Here is a 15000-nt window from a genome sequence, read left to right as displayed (position 1 = left end):
AAGAAAAGAAGCTAGTGTTCTGATGTATATATAAAAATAACAGAAAGCATTTCTCTAATTTGTACACCATATCTTAGATTTAGATAATTTGTACACCATATCTTAGATTTAGATACATATGTCCACATATGAGGTTCAAAATTTCAAAACGAAACAATAAAAATAAGTTGGCTTAATATAACCAAAAGTAAAAAAGAAAAGGAAGGAAGGAAAGAAAAACTCACACATACACATACACACACACTATATTATAATATAATATACAATATATATATCACACATATTTACTCTTACAATCTCTGCAAAACCAGTATTCTCTAGGCGGTCTCTTGGAAAGCAGTGCACAAGGGAAGTGAAACCAAGACAAACATCTCTCGCACGCAACACTCCGTTCATTCTCCTTTATGGCCTTGGTGCAGGGAGCACAAATCCACACACTGTTTTCTTTCTTCTTGACCAGCTTGAGGACAACATCCCAGGCCTCACTGCTGAAGTACCTCTCTACTTGCTGCAGGTCCACATTGTCTTCATCTCGGACCAGATCAGGAATGTGGTTGACATCTGTTTGCACTTCATTTACTGAGATGAGGGTTCCCTGGAGAGCCTTCTTGGCAGTTGGGCTGCTAACGAAGCACTCAAGCATAACTCGGTGTTTCTCTCTCACCACGCAGCTTTCGAAAGGGCTTTGGCTGGCCCTCATCAGTGTCCTGTTTTGTCTTCTTGGCACTTTGGGGTGGACTCAGGGCTGGCGGATCCTTTCCTCTAGGTCGCCCTCTCTTACTTATTCTGGTTACAACTCTACTGTCTGGCTGTTTGTCAGTCACTGTCTCACTTGTCTTGGTCTTTATCACAGACTCTTCTGTTGTGTATCCACACTCTCCCTCCCTACCATTCCTTGACCTTTGGACTTTCAACTTTATTCTTTTGCTGGATATCTGCAGTGCATCTTTAATTTCTTTGTCCCCTAAGCGGGTGAGGAAGTGGTCGAGGACCTCATCAGCCTCCCTGCCGGCCTGACCACTGTGGCCATCATTGCTCCTCCACTGGCGCAATAGGCCATTCATCTGGCTAATTCTAATGCTGAAGAGCTTCATCCCTCCAGCACATGCACTGGAGGCCAAGCTGAGGGCAGTGCGTAAGGCACGGGCATACCGTTCAGCTTCTGTGATGTGGGGCTGTGGGTGGGGACGGAAGGCATCCCGGGTGAGTGCATGGTTGTGGATGTCATTGACGTTGAGGACCTCAAGAGCATTGCCATCTGGAGAGAGACGCAGATAGACCTCAAAGGGGCAGCCTTGGCGGAAAGAGCAGGATGAACGCTTCTTGTCAGTCCTCTGTACCGGTGCTTTCCCACCAAATTTGCATGAGAGTTTTACCGAGTAGTACCTGAGTGCCGTCTTGGCCATGTTGACTCGTTTGGGTGCACGCTTCTTAGCTGACTCCAGCGTGCGCACATCCCGCTTCCAAAGTTCACAATAGTTGGCATACTGGTATTGCTGCTGTGCCTCCTCCAGCTCCTCCAGAGTATCAAAGCGCTTGCCCACCTGGAAAAAAGCATCCTCACTCCCTGGCTCCTCCTCAAAGCACTCCCCTGCCTGCTGCTCCTCATAATCTTCCTCCTCATCCTCATCTCTGTTTGAGCTGCTCACTCCGTCACTGTCACAAGATGAGATCTCTTCCTGGTACAAGGAATTGCAAGTCAACAAGTGTCTGGCATTGTATAAACATGTATCTTAACATTATCATATTTAATGCATTAGTGTTACAATCTCTTTGCAGTCTTAAGAATTTTACTATTGTTTTGCTCCCACTGAACTTTTCTTTTTGCTTTTGTTTTATAAAGATGGAGAAAATATCAAGAAACTGACCTTCAGTGAGATTTCCAGATAGTCCTCCATTATCCTTGCCTTTTATTTTTTCTTTCTTTTTCTGTCACTCAAGATGAATTCTATTGCTGTTTGTGTTTATCTGCAACAATGATTTGATGATAACCTGCTCTGATTGTTAATCCATTAAATACAATAATGATGTAATCAACGTTGAGGTATTTTACAGCTAAAAAACAATATTCACAATATAAACAATAAATTAATTTAACTAATCAATCAACCACTGGTAATTCTAGGCAATAAGCTGCTCAGTGCTAATACTAACAAATCAGGTATTGCATTTGAGGTATGATGTCCAGATTTCATACTGGCAGTATTGGCCCTAATTAGAGCAATGTGGTGACAAGCAATTATTGGCTTCCCTTATCATTTATTGCTGAGTGAACTGTCCAAGCTTTACTTGGTCAAACATGTTAGTTTGCTCACTTTCCTTGGAATGCTGTAGGGGCAAATACCACAGCAATCTTGTAGGGTTCACTATTTGAAAGATTTTAGTGTTATTTGTACATTTTTATGTTTATCCCACAATTTCCCTGGAATGTTCCATCTCCTCCCCAGACATGTAGACAATGAAAGCAGCAAATTCATCAGTATCAATGTGGCCTTTCTATACAATTACTGCTGCCATGACCAATATTGGGTCTGTAGTTTGCTTCTGCAAATCTTAATTATAGAAATTCTTATCATATGATATGTCACCAATACTTAGAAAACTGGTGCTGTCTTGTGTATGACATGTACTGTCCATTTATAATAACAATTATAATTATAATTTATCTTTATTCCATTTGTTACAATGGATATTCTTGGTGTGACATGCTGTCTGATTTATTTTGCTTCTAAATTATCTCGTGTGTAAGGAATGGCCAGGGTTACAGTCCTCTGGCAACGAGATTTGAACGCAGGTCAGCAAGATTGCTAGACAAGGCCACTACTGTTGTGCCACACAGTTAACACTGACAAACTACAATGATGGCAAGGAGATCTAAAAGCTCTCTCTTGCCAGAATATACAATGGAGATTTGTTGGTCATTTGTCGAAGTGCCATTTATGCAGAGGCCACACAACTGCTTGGTGCTGCATCCCTTTAACCCTTGGAACAAGATGATGTGACCATCACATCATGAAAAAATTTGGTTCAAAGGGCAGATGAGCTGAACATGCAATTTTGGTAGTATTGGTTGAGGGCTGGGGTGACAGGAACTTGTCATCATGAGAAATTCATCTGAAGGATAGGTGATGGGAATGACTTGTTGTGAGAACACAAAACTCTTGGAGGATGAGTAGACTTTCTGGGCATTTAGGAAGGGGCTCTTGTATCATTCCTATCAGCAAATGAGTGTAGAATGTACCATCTATGAGCTTTGACATGAAGAGCACTGGCTTCAAGGAGGTCAAATTACCATGTTCAGGATCCTATTCCTGGACACTGTGACTTGCAGGGCAGGCTGTATTACAGAAAAAGAGATAACATGGCAAAGGGAAGGCAAGGTCTTGACACTGCACATGTGCTCCTGGCCTACAAGCCACACTCCCACAAGAGCGGCCACTCAAGTAAGCCTAATGCCTGGATTTGTGGGCAGCGAAGCACCCAGACCCAAGGGGTTAATTAGTGCCCATAACAGTAAACCTTACAAGGACCTTACAGAGTTAAAGAAATATTTTAGTAACTATAGAAAACAATCTCTAGAAAGTGAAGGTGAGCCTACCAAGGAGTCAGTTACTAGGCATAACTGTTCTTCAGTATTTACCCTATTCCTTGAATCTTAATGAGAAGAAAGAAAGAAAGAAAGAAAGAAAGAAAGAAAGAAAAAAGAAAGAAAAAAGAAAAAAGAAAGAAAAAAGAAAAGAAAAAGAAAGAAAGAAAGAAAGAAAAGAAAAAAAGAAAAAGAGAGAGAGAGAGAGAGAGAGAGAGAGAGAGAGAGAGAGAGAGAGAAGAGAGAGAGAGAGAGAGAGAGAGAGAGAGTGAGTGAGGAAAAAAAAACTGTTACCATAATCATCATTCATCTACAAGAAATCTAACCTAGGCTTGCAAGTAACAGATAACTTGCTGTTGCTGATGTAATTGCAGTGAATGCTAGACTTTCAAGTTTATTTATCTCTCAACTCTTATTCTTGGTAGTCCAAGACATAAGGATAGGCCTTTGTCAATAGATAAAAGAAGTATCTCAGTCTCTGCTTTTATTACATATAATGTGATATACTATGTGCAAACAAATAAACTAGAGATCTAATGCAAATCTCAAGTATCCATATAATAGCAAAATCTTTTCTTTGAATTTCCCCCTAAGTTTTCATGAGAGAGGAATGAAGGGCAGTTGATCAACAATAATATTTTCATTTCACAAGGGGGAACCATTAAACAGAACCAGGAATACCATGAAAATAACAATAAATATGAGAAATTAAACATTCACTACAATTACAACAGCAACAGTCAATCACCTACCACAATTACTATAATTGATATCAATCCAACCAAGCAGGAGGCCTGTGGGGGTTTGCCCCACAAAAAGACATTGGGACCAACAGCCTGCCAACCCCCAATGTCAGTGGGGGTGGCAGAGGTGGCATCCACCCGGATTGAGCACCTGAGGCTCAATCTCAGGTGAGCTGTCCAGGTAGGCACTTGGAACATCTGATCCATGCGGCAGGACAAGCGGTTACCTCTGCTTCCGAGGGGATTGGAGCGTTTGGGACATGGTATAGCAATATGGGTACAGTGGCCAAGGAGATTGACCACATTCTTGCCAACACTTCATGGAGGATCCTTCAGAGTTGCAGGGTATACCAGAGTGCCAAGTTCTGTGGCACTGACCATAGGCTGGTAGTGGCTCCCCTGTGGGTATTCTTCAAAACTCCTTGTCCCTCCAGTGACCACTCTAGGGTGTTTCACTTGGACAGACTGAGGGAGGAGTCTGCCAGTCTGGTTCCATTCCCCCTGACCTGTTGAGGGGTGTGTTCATCCTTCTCTGGAAGGGGAATGGGGATCATTGGGACTGTAGCAACTACTGTGGCATTACACTGCTCAGTATACCAGGCAAGGTTTTCGTCCACATTCTTCTGAAACGGATCCGCGACCACCTACTAAGGTACCAGAGACTGGAGCAGTCTGGATTCACTCCTGACAAGTCCACAATAGACGGTATTGTTGGCAGAACCATGTGTGTCCAATTGATGGCTACACTGTGAGACTGGCATGAGACCTGTTACTTGCATAATCCGGGATCGCCACCTCAGGCTATATGGGCACCTAGCTCATTTCCCTGTGGATAATGCCGCATATCAGATTGCCTCTCTGCAGAATAATCCTGGGTGGAGGAGGCCCGTGGCACAACCTAGGAGGTCATGGCTTGGGCAGCTCAACGAGACCTACCGCAAGGAGTTAGAGATGGGACGAGGGCCTACCTGGAGACTCACCATGAGTGACTCTTGTGGCTGGAAGCAAAGGATGGATGCAGTCATGTGCTCTTGTTAGTGTTTGCCCCTTGATAATGATGATGATAATAATGATATTAATCCTAAGTTGCCATGCCCACTGTGATTTTAACTTATTATTTTTTTTTACACATAGAGAGCCTTTCACCCTTTTCCTTGATTTTCAAAAATATTTTCTGGTACCTAATGTTGCTGTTAGTAACATCAATAATGATGTCATATTGTTTATGATAAAAATACATCATCAATATTGAAAGCAATATTGGAAAAAGTGTTTTTCCTGCAAACTCAAGGAAAGGTAAAATCAGACGTCAGAAGATCTACTAATTGCCTCCTTTGTGGCTAAGCACTTGCAGAGCCATATATGTGCAGGGACATTTCACAAAATAATACTATAGTGAACACAACTTTTCTCCAGAGGCATTTGGGCTAATAGAACACATTAATCTACAAGCTTCCCTCTCCATAAACATTTGGCACAAATGTATATCCAATGGTGCTATTCGTTCTGAAATTCTCCATTTCCCCCTTACCTCTTATAACTATTGTTTTTTATAGTCCTGCAACACTCCTGCAAGGGGGACAGGGATGGGTAACAGTGCGTGGGCTCCCTATGTTATTAATAATGAAGCTGTAAGTTAAGAGTTTTCAAACCAAATCACCAAACCAAACCTCATTCCAACCCCGCGCCCTTTTCGCTTCTCGGTTCCCTTCCCATAACCACACACTGCATCCGAATATCATATCACTTTGGAAACTTGAGATTTTTGGATTAAATAATGTCATTAATAAACGTTTCAGCCAAATGATTATCAAGAAGAAAAATCCTAGACTGATGTGTTCTAACAATACCTGGCATTAAAATAACTGAGGTATATATATCCAGTGTAATAATGAAGACTAAACATAAGTTTTTATCTTTTATTTTTTTGTTATCACTACCTATACTAGGATTATCACCACAGTTACTTTTGCAACAGTACTAACAATTCTAGTAATAAGAACTTCAACCAAATAAAAAATATTGAAAGAGGAGTAAACAGGTAAAGTCACGTGGGCCTCGAAACTGGCTCCTTGGCGACCAACTTGCTGAGTTAATTACGCAAAACCGCAGCAGGAGGCTTGAACTACGCAAGGAAGATTCCGTTTTCATGAACCCCAAAGAATCCTTTCCTCCCCCCCTAAGCTGTGGGGCAAATCTGCAACATCTGCGTCTTGCAGCAAAGGGTAAATTGGATCTCGAAGGGACTTGCCATCTCACAATACCCAATTCATTAGCATCGCCAACCTGCAGTTTCTGTCAAAAATAAATATCCAATTCATCTACAGGTAATCAACTTCAGACACTTAACAGATGAAGAACAGTCAACTATTACACTTGAAGTACCACAGAAAAGCTGAAACAATTTTCCTGCGACGTTCACCACAGCCCATACATTATCAGGGTGAAATATGCGGCTAAATAAGGTCTGCTTTGAATAGAAAGACGGTGCTTCCGAGTCCGCTGGCAACTGCAGTGGAGATCAGAAATGGCTGACCGGCTGCCGGCTGCGAAAGGCGCTCGGCCGCCGTACGTCAATTTCTAATGAAGCTTTTTTTCGGTCCTGCTCTCACGGAACCTCGGAGGACTGGTCGTGGCGAGTGAGAGCTCGGAAACAGGTGTAAATAAACAAGCATAAGTGTATATCACTCTCCTTCCCTTTCAGATCCAAAACAATAAAAGAAAAAAAAAAAGAAAAACATACAAACCAAATACTACGCCCTTTTGGTTATTCCCTTTTTCCTCCTTTCTCCAACCTTTCTAGCTCTCATTTTCACACAGCTTTTCCTCGTCATTACTTACCGCTTTTTGCGACCAAAGAGGATGAAGCGACGAGGGAGAAAACCCCCGAAACAGAAAGCGAGTTTGAATCTCCGTTATCTCAAAATTACCCGCGTTCGCCCATCGGGTCCAAGATGGCGGCCGTTCGCGGCGCCAGGGATCCTGCGTTTAGATGCGGGAGGGTGCGCAGGGGTTCCGTGTTTCTCGCATTAGATAGCTTAAATAGGAGAACTGTTTTACTCTGATTATGTGTACTAATACAAATACATAATGTATGTGATAATGGAGTGATATGTGTTCGCGTATGTAAAAGGACCTTTGGATGAGGATATTTTTTTTAATTTTTTTTTTAGAAAAGGTAGAGCAATAAGAATCTAAATTTCAAATATAATATTATCCTCTTGAAACTTAATGTGCAATAACTTCCCATAACACCAGAATCTGTTTTTTTTTTCCAGGAAAAAATCCTTTTCGAAAGTTTTTTTTTTCCAAATGCAAAGTTTAATCATTTGAGCACATCAACGATCCTCAAATATTTAAAATCCGAAACAACAAAAAATAACAACACGCAAAATACATACTAATAAATAAAAAAGAAAGTTTTAGTCCAACAGTGAATTTCGCGTTTGTTTACATCGGCTCAAAACGCTGAGTTTGCCGTGTAGACAGCGACTCACATTTTATTCGTATAAGGTGAATTTGTAGCTTATTTCATCCATTCTTTACTTTCTCTTCTTCAGAAGAAAATATAAGGTGATGTTGATGTAAGAAGAAAAGACGGAGATTCTAAGAAAGTATATTTTCCTACGAGAAGAAAACAGATTTGTAATTACCTACCTAATGTATCACAATTTTTGACAAGTACCCTGTCCTCTTGTTTTTAGTATTTTGGTTTGATTTTCTGTCGAGTGAACGTTACCAACGTTTTTGGGCGAGATTTTGAGCAATATCGAAATCCTCAATATTCCTCATAATTTCTACGATAGGCCTACTTGATAGAACGCCAATTTTCCAGTATTTCTCTCGTCATTTATTGTAAGTAAATCAAAATCCTTAGTATTATAGAGTGGAAAGACTTTACTGTTTAATTAAAATTTTAATACAAGCCATAATAGATGTAAGAGTATTATATTATGTATAAATTTGTTGAGGCTATTGCCTGGACTATGAAATACCGGTGGATTTCCAAATGATTTTCAAGCATGTCATGTATACTAAGTTGGAGATGATAACTAAAAAGTTTTAGATCTTTTGGAACAAAAATGAATGCAAAATAGGAGTTTTTCTAAAAAAAACTTAGTCACTCACAATGTTTACAGGTTTAAAGTATATGCCAGCTAGGGAAATAAAGCAGTCATTTTAGGCAAAACCCTCAGGTTAGAAGTGATTTTGGTTCATGAGGTTATCTTTGTGTAGTTTGTGCATTTAGGATGGGGTTCATTTGCCTTAGTTTTGATGTATGTGGTCCTTTTGTAAACTTTGCCAAAGTATTTCTTATAGCAGAGTTATCAAATACATAATTGGTATTTATTTTCCTAATAGATTATTTCACATAGAGTTTTGTTTTACTTTTTTGGCACAATTAACTAGGAGAATGTATAGTTTCTGACAAAAATATATGAATAAAATCCCAGTAGCATCCCATTTTTGCATGGTATATCTATCAGTCTAATAATTAGAGAGCTATCTTGAGGAAGCAGCTCAAGATCTTGGTCCCATAGTGTAAGCTGGTTCTGCCCCATACTTACAAACAGTTTGCTTGTTTTTGTCAAACTCATGCCTCCTCCAATGTTAGGTAATTACATGGTGGTATAGAAGAGTGAAATAAAGAGAAGGGGATATGACAAATGAGGTGATGTGACACTGCAGTGGTGTTTGCATGGCCCTAATTTGAACATTTGAGAAAAATGTCTATAACAAAGCCAATGAACATAAGCTGTGGTTTTGTAAAGACCATCTATTCCCCCCAGCCTCTACATGTTCTGGGCATTGATAAAGTCCAATAAACTTCCACAGTCTGTGCTCCGTATGCTGGCAAGATGGAGCATAGACTGGTTTCTTATAGTTGGATAAAGTACCAAGGAAGTTTGCATGCTGTGTCATGTCAAATTGTGTAATAGAAGTTTGATGACTTGCTGTAATGCAGACAGATATGGAGGCCAAAGCAATCACCTGAGTCGCAGCATATCTGAACTTGCCATTATACTTCACTAATGCTGATGAATATAAATACTAGCTAGGGATATTTTAGTTCCCTTATAAATATTATACTCTATTTTGCCCGTTCTCTGCCTGGTTCTGTTCTTTACAATTAGGAAATACAGGTAGTTTGTACATATATAGAACATAATATGAATGTTAATTTTTTGTCTATAATTCATTGTGTTATTTCTGTAAGAAAACAAAGAAAGAATAAATATAAATATGCACATATTTTATACCAATATATTTATTTTTTTATTTTTTTATTTTTTTATTATCTACCTTTAATACAGCAATCTGTTTGACTGTATCCATAACTGTATCCTTGTTTGGTGTAAGATTTATTAAATGTCATTTTGAGTAATACGAATTGATGTCAGTTTTTGTATCCTCCCAAGGCCGGTGAACGACAAACACAAGCATGGATCACATGCTGCCTTCCCCGGGGTTCAGCATCCCCAGCATCGGTACGCCGTTGCAACACTCACAGGAAGAGGAGATGATCCTCCCTGCTGCCCAGCAGCAACAACAGCAACAGTCTGCACAACAACACAGCCAACAGCAGCAGCAACAGCAGCAGGGTCAGCAGATGGGACAACAGCCACAGACCTTTGGCAGTGGGTTCACGCCACACACCTTAATGCAACCACAGACACCGGTTAGTTTGGGTGTCATTTCTTATATTTATATTGACATTTATTTTGAAAACCATCATTGTTATATTAGGAGTTGTTAATTTTACTGTTATTAATGGCATTAGTGGTAACAGTAATAGCAGTATTTTCTTTTGTTTTTTATACATTTCAAGAGCAAGTGAGTCTTAGCTTCATACATTTAATATAAATCTTTATATATCACATAATAACTTTACACAGTTGCTCTCTCTCTAAGCAGTTATATATCCATACCTGGTGTTCACTGTTACCTACTACTATCTTCCCACTCTACAGAGCATGATGTCTCCAGCTGTGGGCGGAGGTTCCCAGGTTGGGGCTGGAATGTTCGGTTCAGCCACAGGACCTTCCACCCCCATAGGAGGGCCCATGACCCCCATGACCCCACACTCAGCTGATCCTGGAATTGTTCCACAGTTACAGTGAGTTGAAGCCAGGACACCAGTGTCTTATGATTGATTAGGTTTAATGTGGTTTTATTGACTAGTGAAAGAATTGTAATAAATGATTTCGATTTAGAGATATATTGCTATGATAACTGATGATATTGAATGTTTAAAAACATTGTAAAGACTTAAAACTCCTCTTTATTGATGGTCATATTTTTAACGTAAGGGAAGTAATAATTACAGTGATAACTAACCAGAGGAAATAATCTTTTAATTAGATTGCAGCAATAGGGAAAAAAATGATTTGCATATTTTAGTATTTATATGTCTTGGAGAGACAGAAATATGAGTGCAGGTCAGAATATTTCCAGGTGTATCAAGTATACATTAACAATTACTTCGAATATGGTAGATGCTAAGATTTTAGATCAGTTGCTCAGTACATTTAGACATGATTTTACCTTAAAGGTGTGAACATGAAACACCTGAAGAATTCCAGAAGTAATTCTACATAATATTGATCTGTCAAATGTCTGCTTGGGAGTACTTTTAAAAACAAATAAATATATATTTAAAATTATTAATGAGTTATTGAGAATAAGGACATTTTCTGACTAACATCTATATTTTAGTTTTTTCTCCTTTTTCTGCTTTTAGTGAATGACAAAGGTAGAAATTTGTCTGCAGTGTCTACAGTAGATCACTCCCATATTTCCAGGAACATTGTGTCAACAGTGAACCTTAGCTGCAAGTTAGAGCTGAAGAAAATTGCACTCCATGCTCGTAATGCAGAATATAATCCCAAACGATTTGCTGCAGTCATCATGCGTATTCGAGAACCACGGACAACAGCCCTCATCTTCTCCTCAGGCAAAATGGTATGCACAGGAGCCAAGAGTGAGCAGGACTCCAGACTTGCGGCAAGAAAGTATGCGAGAATAGTACAAAAGCTTGGGTTCCCGGTAGGTTCCTGATGTAGGTGTTTTTGCAATGTAATATGGATGTTTATTAGAACTGTATATGTAATTTCCTAACCTATTGGTGCCAGGAACATGCATTACCCACTGTAATTTTGTTTTGTCAATTTGTTTTACACAAACATGGCTTCATAAGCACTTAATCACAAAGGAGTTCTTGACAAGCAGTTTGCTTGATGTTACTCTGTTCCTTGATTTTTTTTTTTATACTATCATAGTCATGAATGTTTTATTATTATTATTATTATTATTGTTATTATTATTATTATTATTATTACTATCATTGTTGATATTATTATTATAACTTTACAATCAACCTTTTAATGGACCAAAGGTTGGGAGTTCAGTCCAATGTAGCCATATGTCTGTAATTACTGACACTAAGTGTCAGCAGACTAGTGCTGATATGGTGAGGCCCATGGCCTTGCATGGCGTTCAGATGGTGCAGTGGTCTTGAGCCAGCACAGTGCTGTGAGCATGGCTCCCAGTCCTGGTGATTGCCTGGTGTAGTGGGCTAGAGTTGGCATGGGTATCAGTGGATAATATCAGCAATTACATTTAGAAAGAGAGAAGTAATAGAGTACTGTATTTATTATTCTAGAAAATGATTAATACTAAACCACATAAACACACTGATACACAAAAAAAGGGGAGAAGGTCCTGCTAACTAGTAGTCAGCACTGCTTGTCTTCAGTGCTACTACAATTCTGTCTGTAGCCAGATTTTGTCCAATACCTCTAACATTTGTTAAGTGAAAGTCCATAAAACCAAGGTTTGAGTGTATTCACAACACTAATTATAATAGAAATATTAACCTTTGTCTGAAGACTCAAATAATAATGTAAACAGGTGAGATCAGGGTCTCCTAGTAGCCAGTTCCTTGGTGATAAATACTTGTGGAACCATCAGTATTTAAACAAAATCAGTAAGCTAATAAAAGTGCAGTGAATGGGGCATGAGCATGTTCCATCCCAGCATCAATGGGTTAAAGATAGGTATGATAGAAGAAAGATAATTAACATCAACAAAAATGGAGATATTCATTACAGATAACATTCTAAGCATTCCTACTTCCTTCCTCCTTCCTCCCCCTCTTCCTTTTTCTTTGCTCTTAACAGGCCAAATTCATGGACTTCAAGATCCAGAATATGGTGGGAAGCTGTGACGTTAAGTTCCCTATCCGATTGGAGGGTCTTGTTCTCACACACAGTCAGTTCAGCAGGTAATTTTTTTTTATATGAGAAAGATATTCTCTATTAGTCTTTAGTACAGTGTTTTTATAATTGCTTGGGTGGATATGTTACTTTGATTAATTAAGAATGTAGTCCTATGTGTTTCATAATTTTTTTCCTTCTTAACACCAGCTATGAGCCAGAGCTGTTCCCAGGTTTGATCTACCGAATGGTCAAGCCTCGCATTGTACTCCTCATCTTCGTCTCAGGAAAAGTTGTGCTCACAGGTAAGTTATTTGTTTATTAATTATTATCTTTTTATCATTATTATTTTTACTGATAGACTAGGATAATTATCATTTGGATTATTTGGTCAGATGTCACTCTTCCTTATATTTTACGCACGAGGTATGAGCACTGATATGTTTGTTGCCAGTTATTTTCTCCAGTTGGATGTATTGCTAAATTATTAAATGATTTTATAGCCTGCATTGGTATTTTGTTTTTAGATGAGGTTAGGTTTTATAGAGATGGATGAAAAAGTGGGGGGAGGGAGGGCAATGTAAATGTTTGCCTACCATTTTACAAAGATTTCTCATGAAATGGAATAATTATGTTAACACTGTAAATAAAGGGAATTAAAAAGATAAAGAAACCATCTATCTATTTACTTTTCTTTTTTCTAACATTTTTTTTTTTCCTTTTCCTCACAGGTCAAAAGTGAGAACCAATTACGAGCCTTTGATAATATTTACCCTATTTAAAAAAGCTTAAAAAAACAATAAAAGGGGAAAGATTTTTTTTTTTTTTTGGGGGGGGTGGTTTTTGGACTTTAAGTGTCTTAAAAGGTTACTCCCTGGATATGTAAAAGGAATTACCTTTTCCCTGATAACTAATAAAAAAAAAACAAAAAAAAAGGAAAAAAATTTGGGGACATTAAAATATTTAAGTGTACAACACTATTTTATAATTTTAAATTTTAGATACAAAAATTAAAAAGGGCTTTTTGGGAAATGCAGTCTCCAGTGATTTAAAATTTAAACTGTGGCTCTGGCTGGCTCGGGTGTAGGCAAGTGTCAAAATGAGTAAGTTTTTTAAACTCCACCTGGAAATGAAAAAGAAAATAAAAAAAATAAACAAATGCAGAACATAGTAATCACATTGTACAAATTTTAACCCCAAAGACATTAAAAATAAAAAAACCGGTTTATATTGTCCAGAGACAAGGTTTTTGTTTTCCTGGTTTTCTTTTTCGAAGGGAAAGGGTCAACCTGCCGAAGGGATTTTTCCAAGGGGAAAAATTTAGAAGAAGAATTCCAGAGCAGCATGGGGAGTGTTTTTTTATTGAAGTTTACAACTAGTGGCTTTTTATATATTGCAGATGGAACAGCACAAGGTGTATGTTCATTTTCCTCTCATTGTCTTTGTAACAAATTCCAGAGGTTTTTTATCAGCGGTTACATGATTTACACTGTATGTATTTGGTTACCTAAAATAACTGTATAATTTTTTAGAATGTAATTTTATTATGTACTTGAATGGCAGTGAAGACTGCTTTCTCTATACAATATCTTTTTCAATTTGTTGCATTTGCATTAAGAACACATATGTCAAAATGGTGTTTACTTTGTTACACTTTGGGTTCATTTTAAAAAAAGGTGCAAGATAATGTATTATAAAAACAAAGAGGGGGGGAAAACAGAGCTTTATATAAAAGCTGATCACCCCTGTAACTTAAAAATTTTGGTTCTGTGTTACCTACAGTTTAAATAATGTTGAGTAATTGTTTGTTGTGTTTTGTAGTGTGTTGTGTGTGGTTGTGGTGTGTGTGTGGTTGTTGTGTGTGTGTGGTTGTGGGTGTGTGTGTGTGTGTGTGGGGTGTGTGTGTGTGTGTGTGTATTACATACTTACATATACCCAAAAAATGTATATATATAAATAATATATATATATTTATATATATATTTATAATTTTAATTAAAAAATATTATATACATATTAATATATACATATGTACTATATACATATTACATTAACATAAAACATATAACATATACACATATACACCCTTCCATATACACATATCACATATACATATACATATACAAAACTATACATATCTATACTTAAAATATACTATCATATACATAATATATATATATATATTATTATTATATATTTTATATATATTATTATATATATATATATTATATATATATATATATATTTTGTATTTCACACATACATATACACATACAACACACACACTTATATATAATTTTATATATATAATATATATATATATATATATAATATATATTATAATTTTAAAATATATAATATACACATATATATTATATATTATATTTTAATTCACATAAATATCACATAGCAATCTATTTTTAAAAAAATAAATAATATATTTTATTTTATATAT

General features: G+C 37.5%; 3 protein-coding genes across 4 annotated transcripts in view; 1 reads left to right on the top strand and 2 right to left on the bottom strand.

Moving 5' to 3' along the window:
* The window catches only part of LOC119584389, a 7503-nt gene extending 339 nt beyond the window's left edge, over positions 1-7164 (bottom strand). Inside the window, exons 1-3 of one of the 2 annotated variants that reach the window (XM_037932967.1) lie at positions 6715-7164; positions 1869-1968; positions 1-1679 (exon numbers count right to left, since the gene is read on the bottom strand). The exon at positions 1-1679 is cut by the window's left edge and continues 339 nt beyond it. In XM_037932967.1, coding sequence (XP_037788895.1) covers positions 636-1679; positions 1869-1898 — 1074 coding nt within the window. In that variant the 5' untranslated portion in view covers positions 1899-1968; positions 6715-7164 and the 3' untranslated portion in view covers positions 1-635. The remainder of the gene's footprint in view (positions 1680-1868; positions 1969-6714) is intronic. The other variant, XM_037932968.1, reaches the window with a different exon arrangement.
* Positions 1-7493, bottom strand: part of LOC119584388 (daf-12-interacting protein 1-like) — a 15476-nt gene extending 7983 nt beyond the window's left edge. Inside the window, 1 exon segment of the mRNA XM_037932966.1 lies at positions 7171-7493. The gene's annotated coding sequence lies outside the window, so the exon portion shown is untranslated.
* A 251-nt stretch (positions 7494-7744) lies between these two features.
* Positions 7745-15000, top strand: part of LOC119584699 (TATA-box-binding protein-like) — a 12402-nt gene continuing 5146 nt past the window's right edge. The window contains exons 1-7 of the mRNA XM_037933369.1: positions 7745-7842; positions 9750-10009; positions 10302-10447; positions 11133-11376; positions 12510-12613; positions 12756-12861; positions 13945-14005. Coding sequence (XP_037789297.1) covers positions 9773-10009; positions 10302-10447; positions 11133-11376; positions 12510-12613; positions 12756-12861; positions 13945-14005 — 898 coding nt within the window. The 5' untranslated portion in view covers positions 7745-7842; positions 9750-9772. The remainder of the gene's footprint in view (positions 7843-9749; positions 10010-10301; positions 10448-11132; positions 11377-12509; positions 12614-12755; positions 12862-13944; positions 14006-15000) is intronic.

This window comes from Penaeus monodon, chromosome 18 (genome assembly GCF_015228065.2).
Source record: "Penaeus monodon isolate SGIC_2016 chromosome 18, NSTDA_Pmon_1, whole genome shotgun sequence".
Classification (NCBI taxonomy): domain Eukaryota; kingdom Metazoa; phylum Arthropoda; class Malacostraca; order Decapoda; family Penaeidae; genus Penaeus; species Penaeus monodon.
Note: the sequence above shows the minus strand (reverse complement) of the source record. Positions and strands in the feature narration are given on the sequence as shown.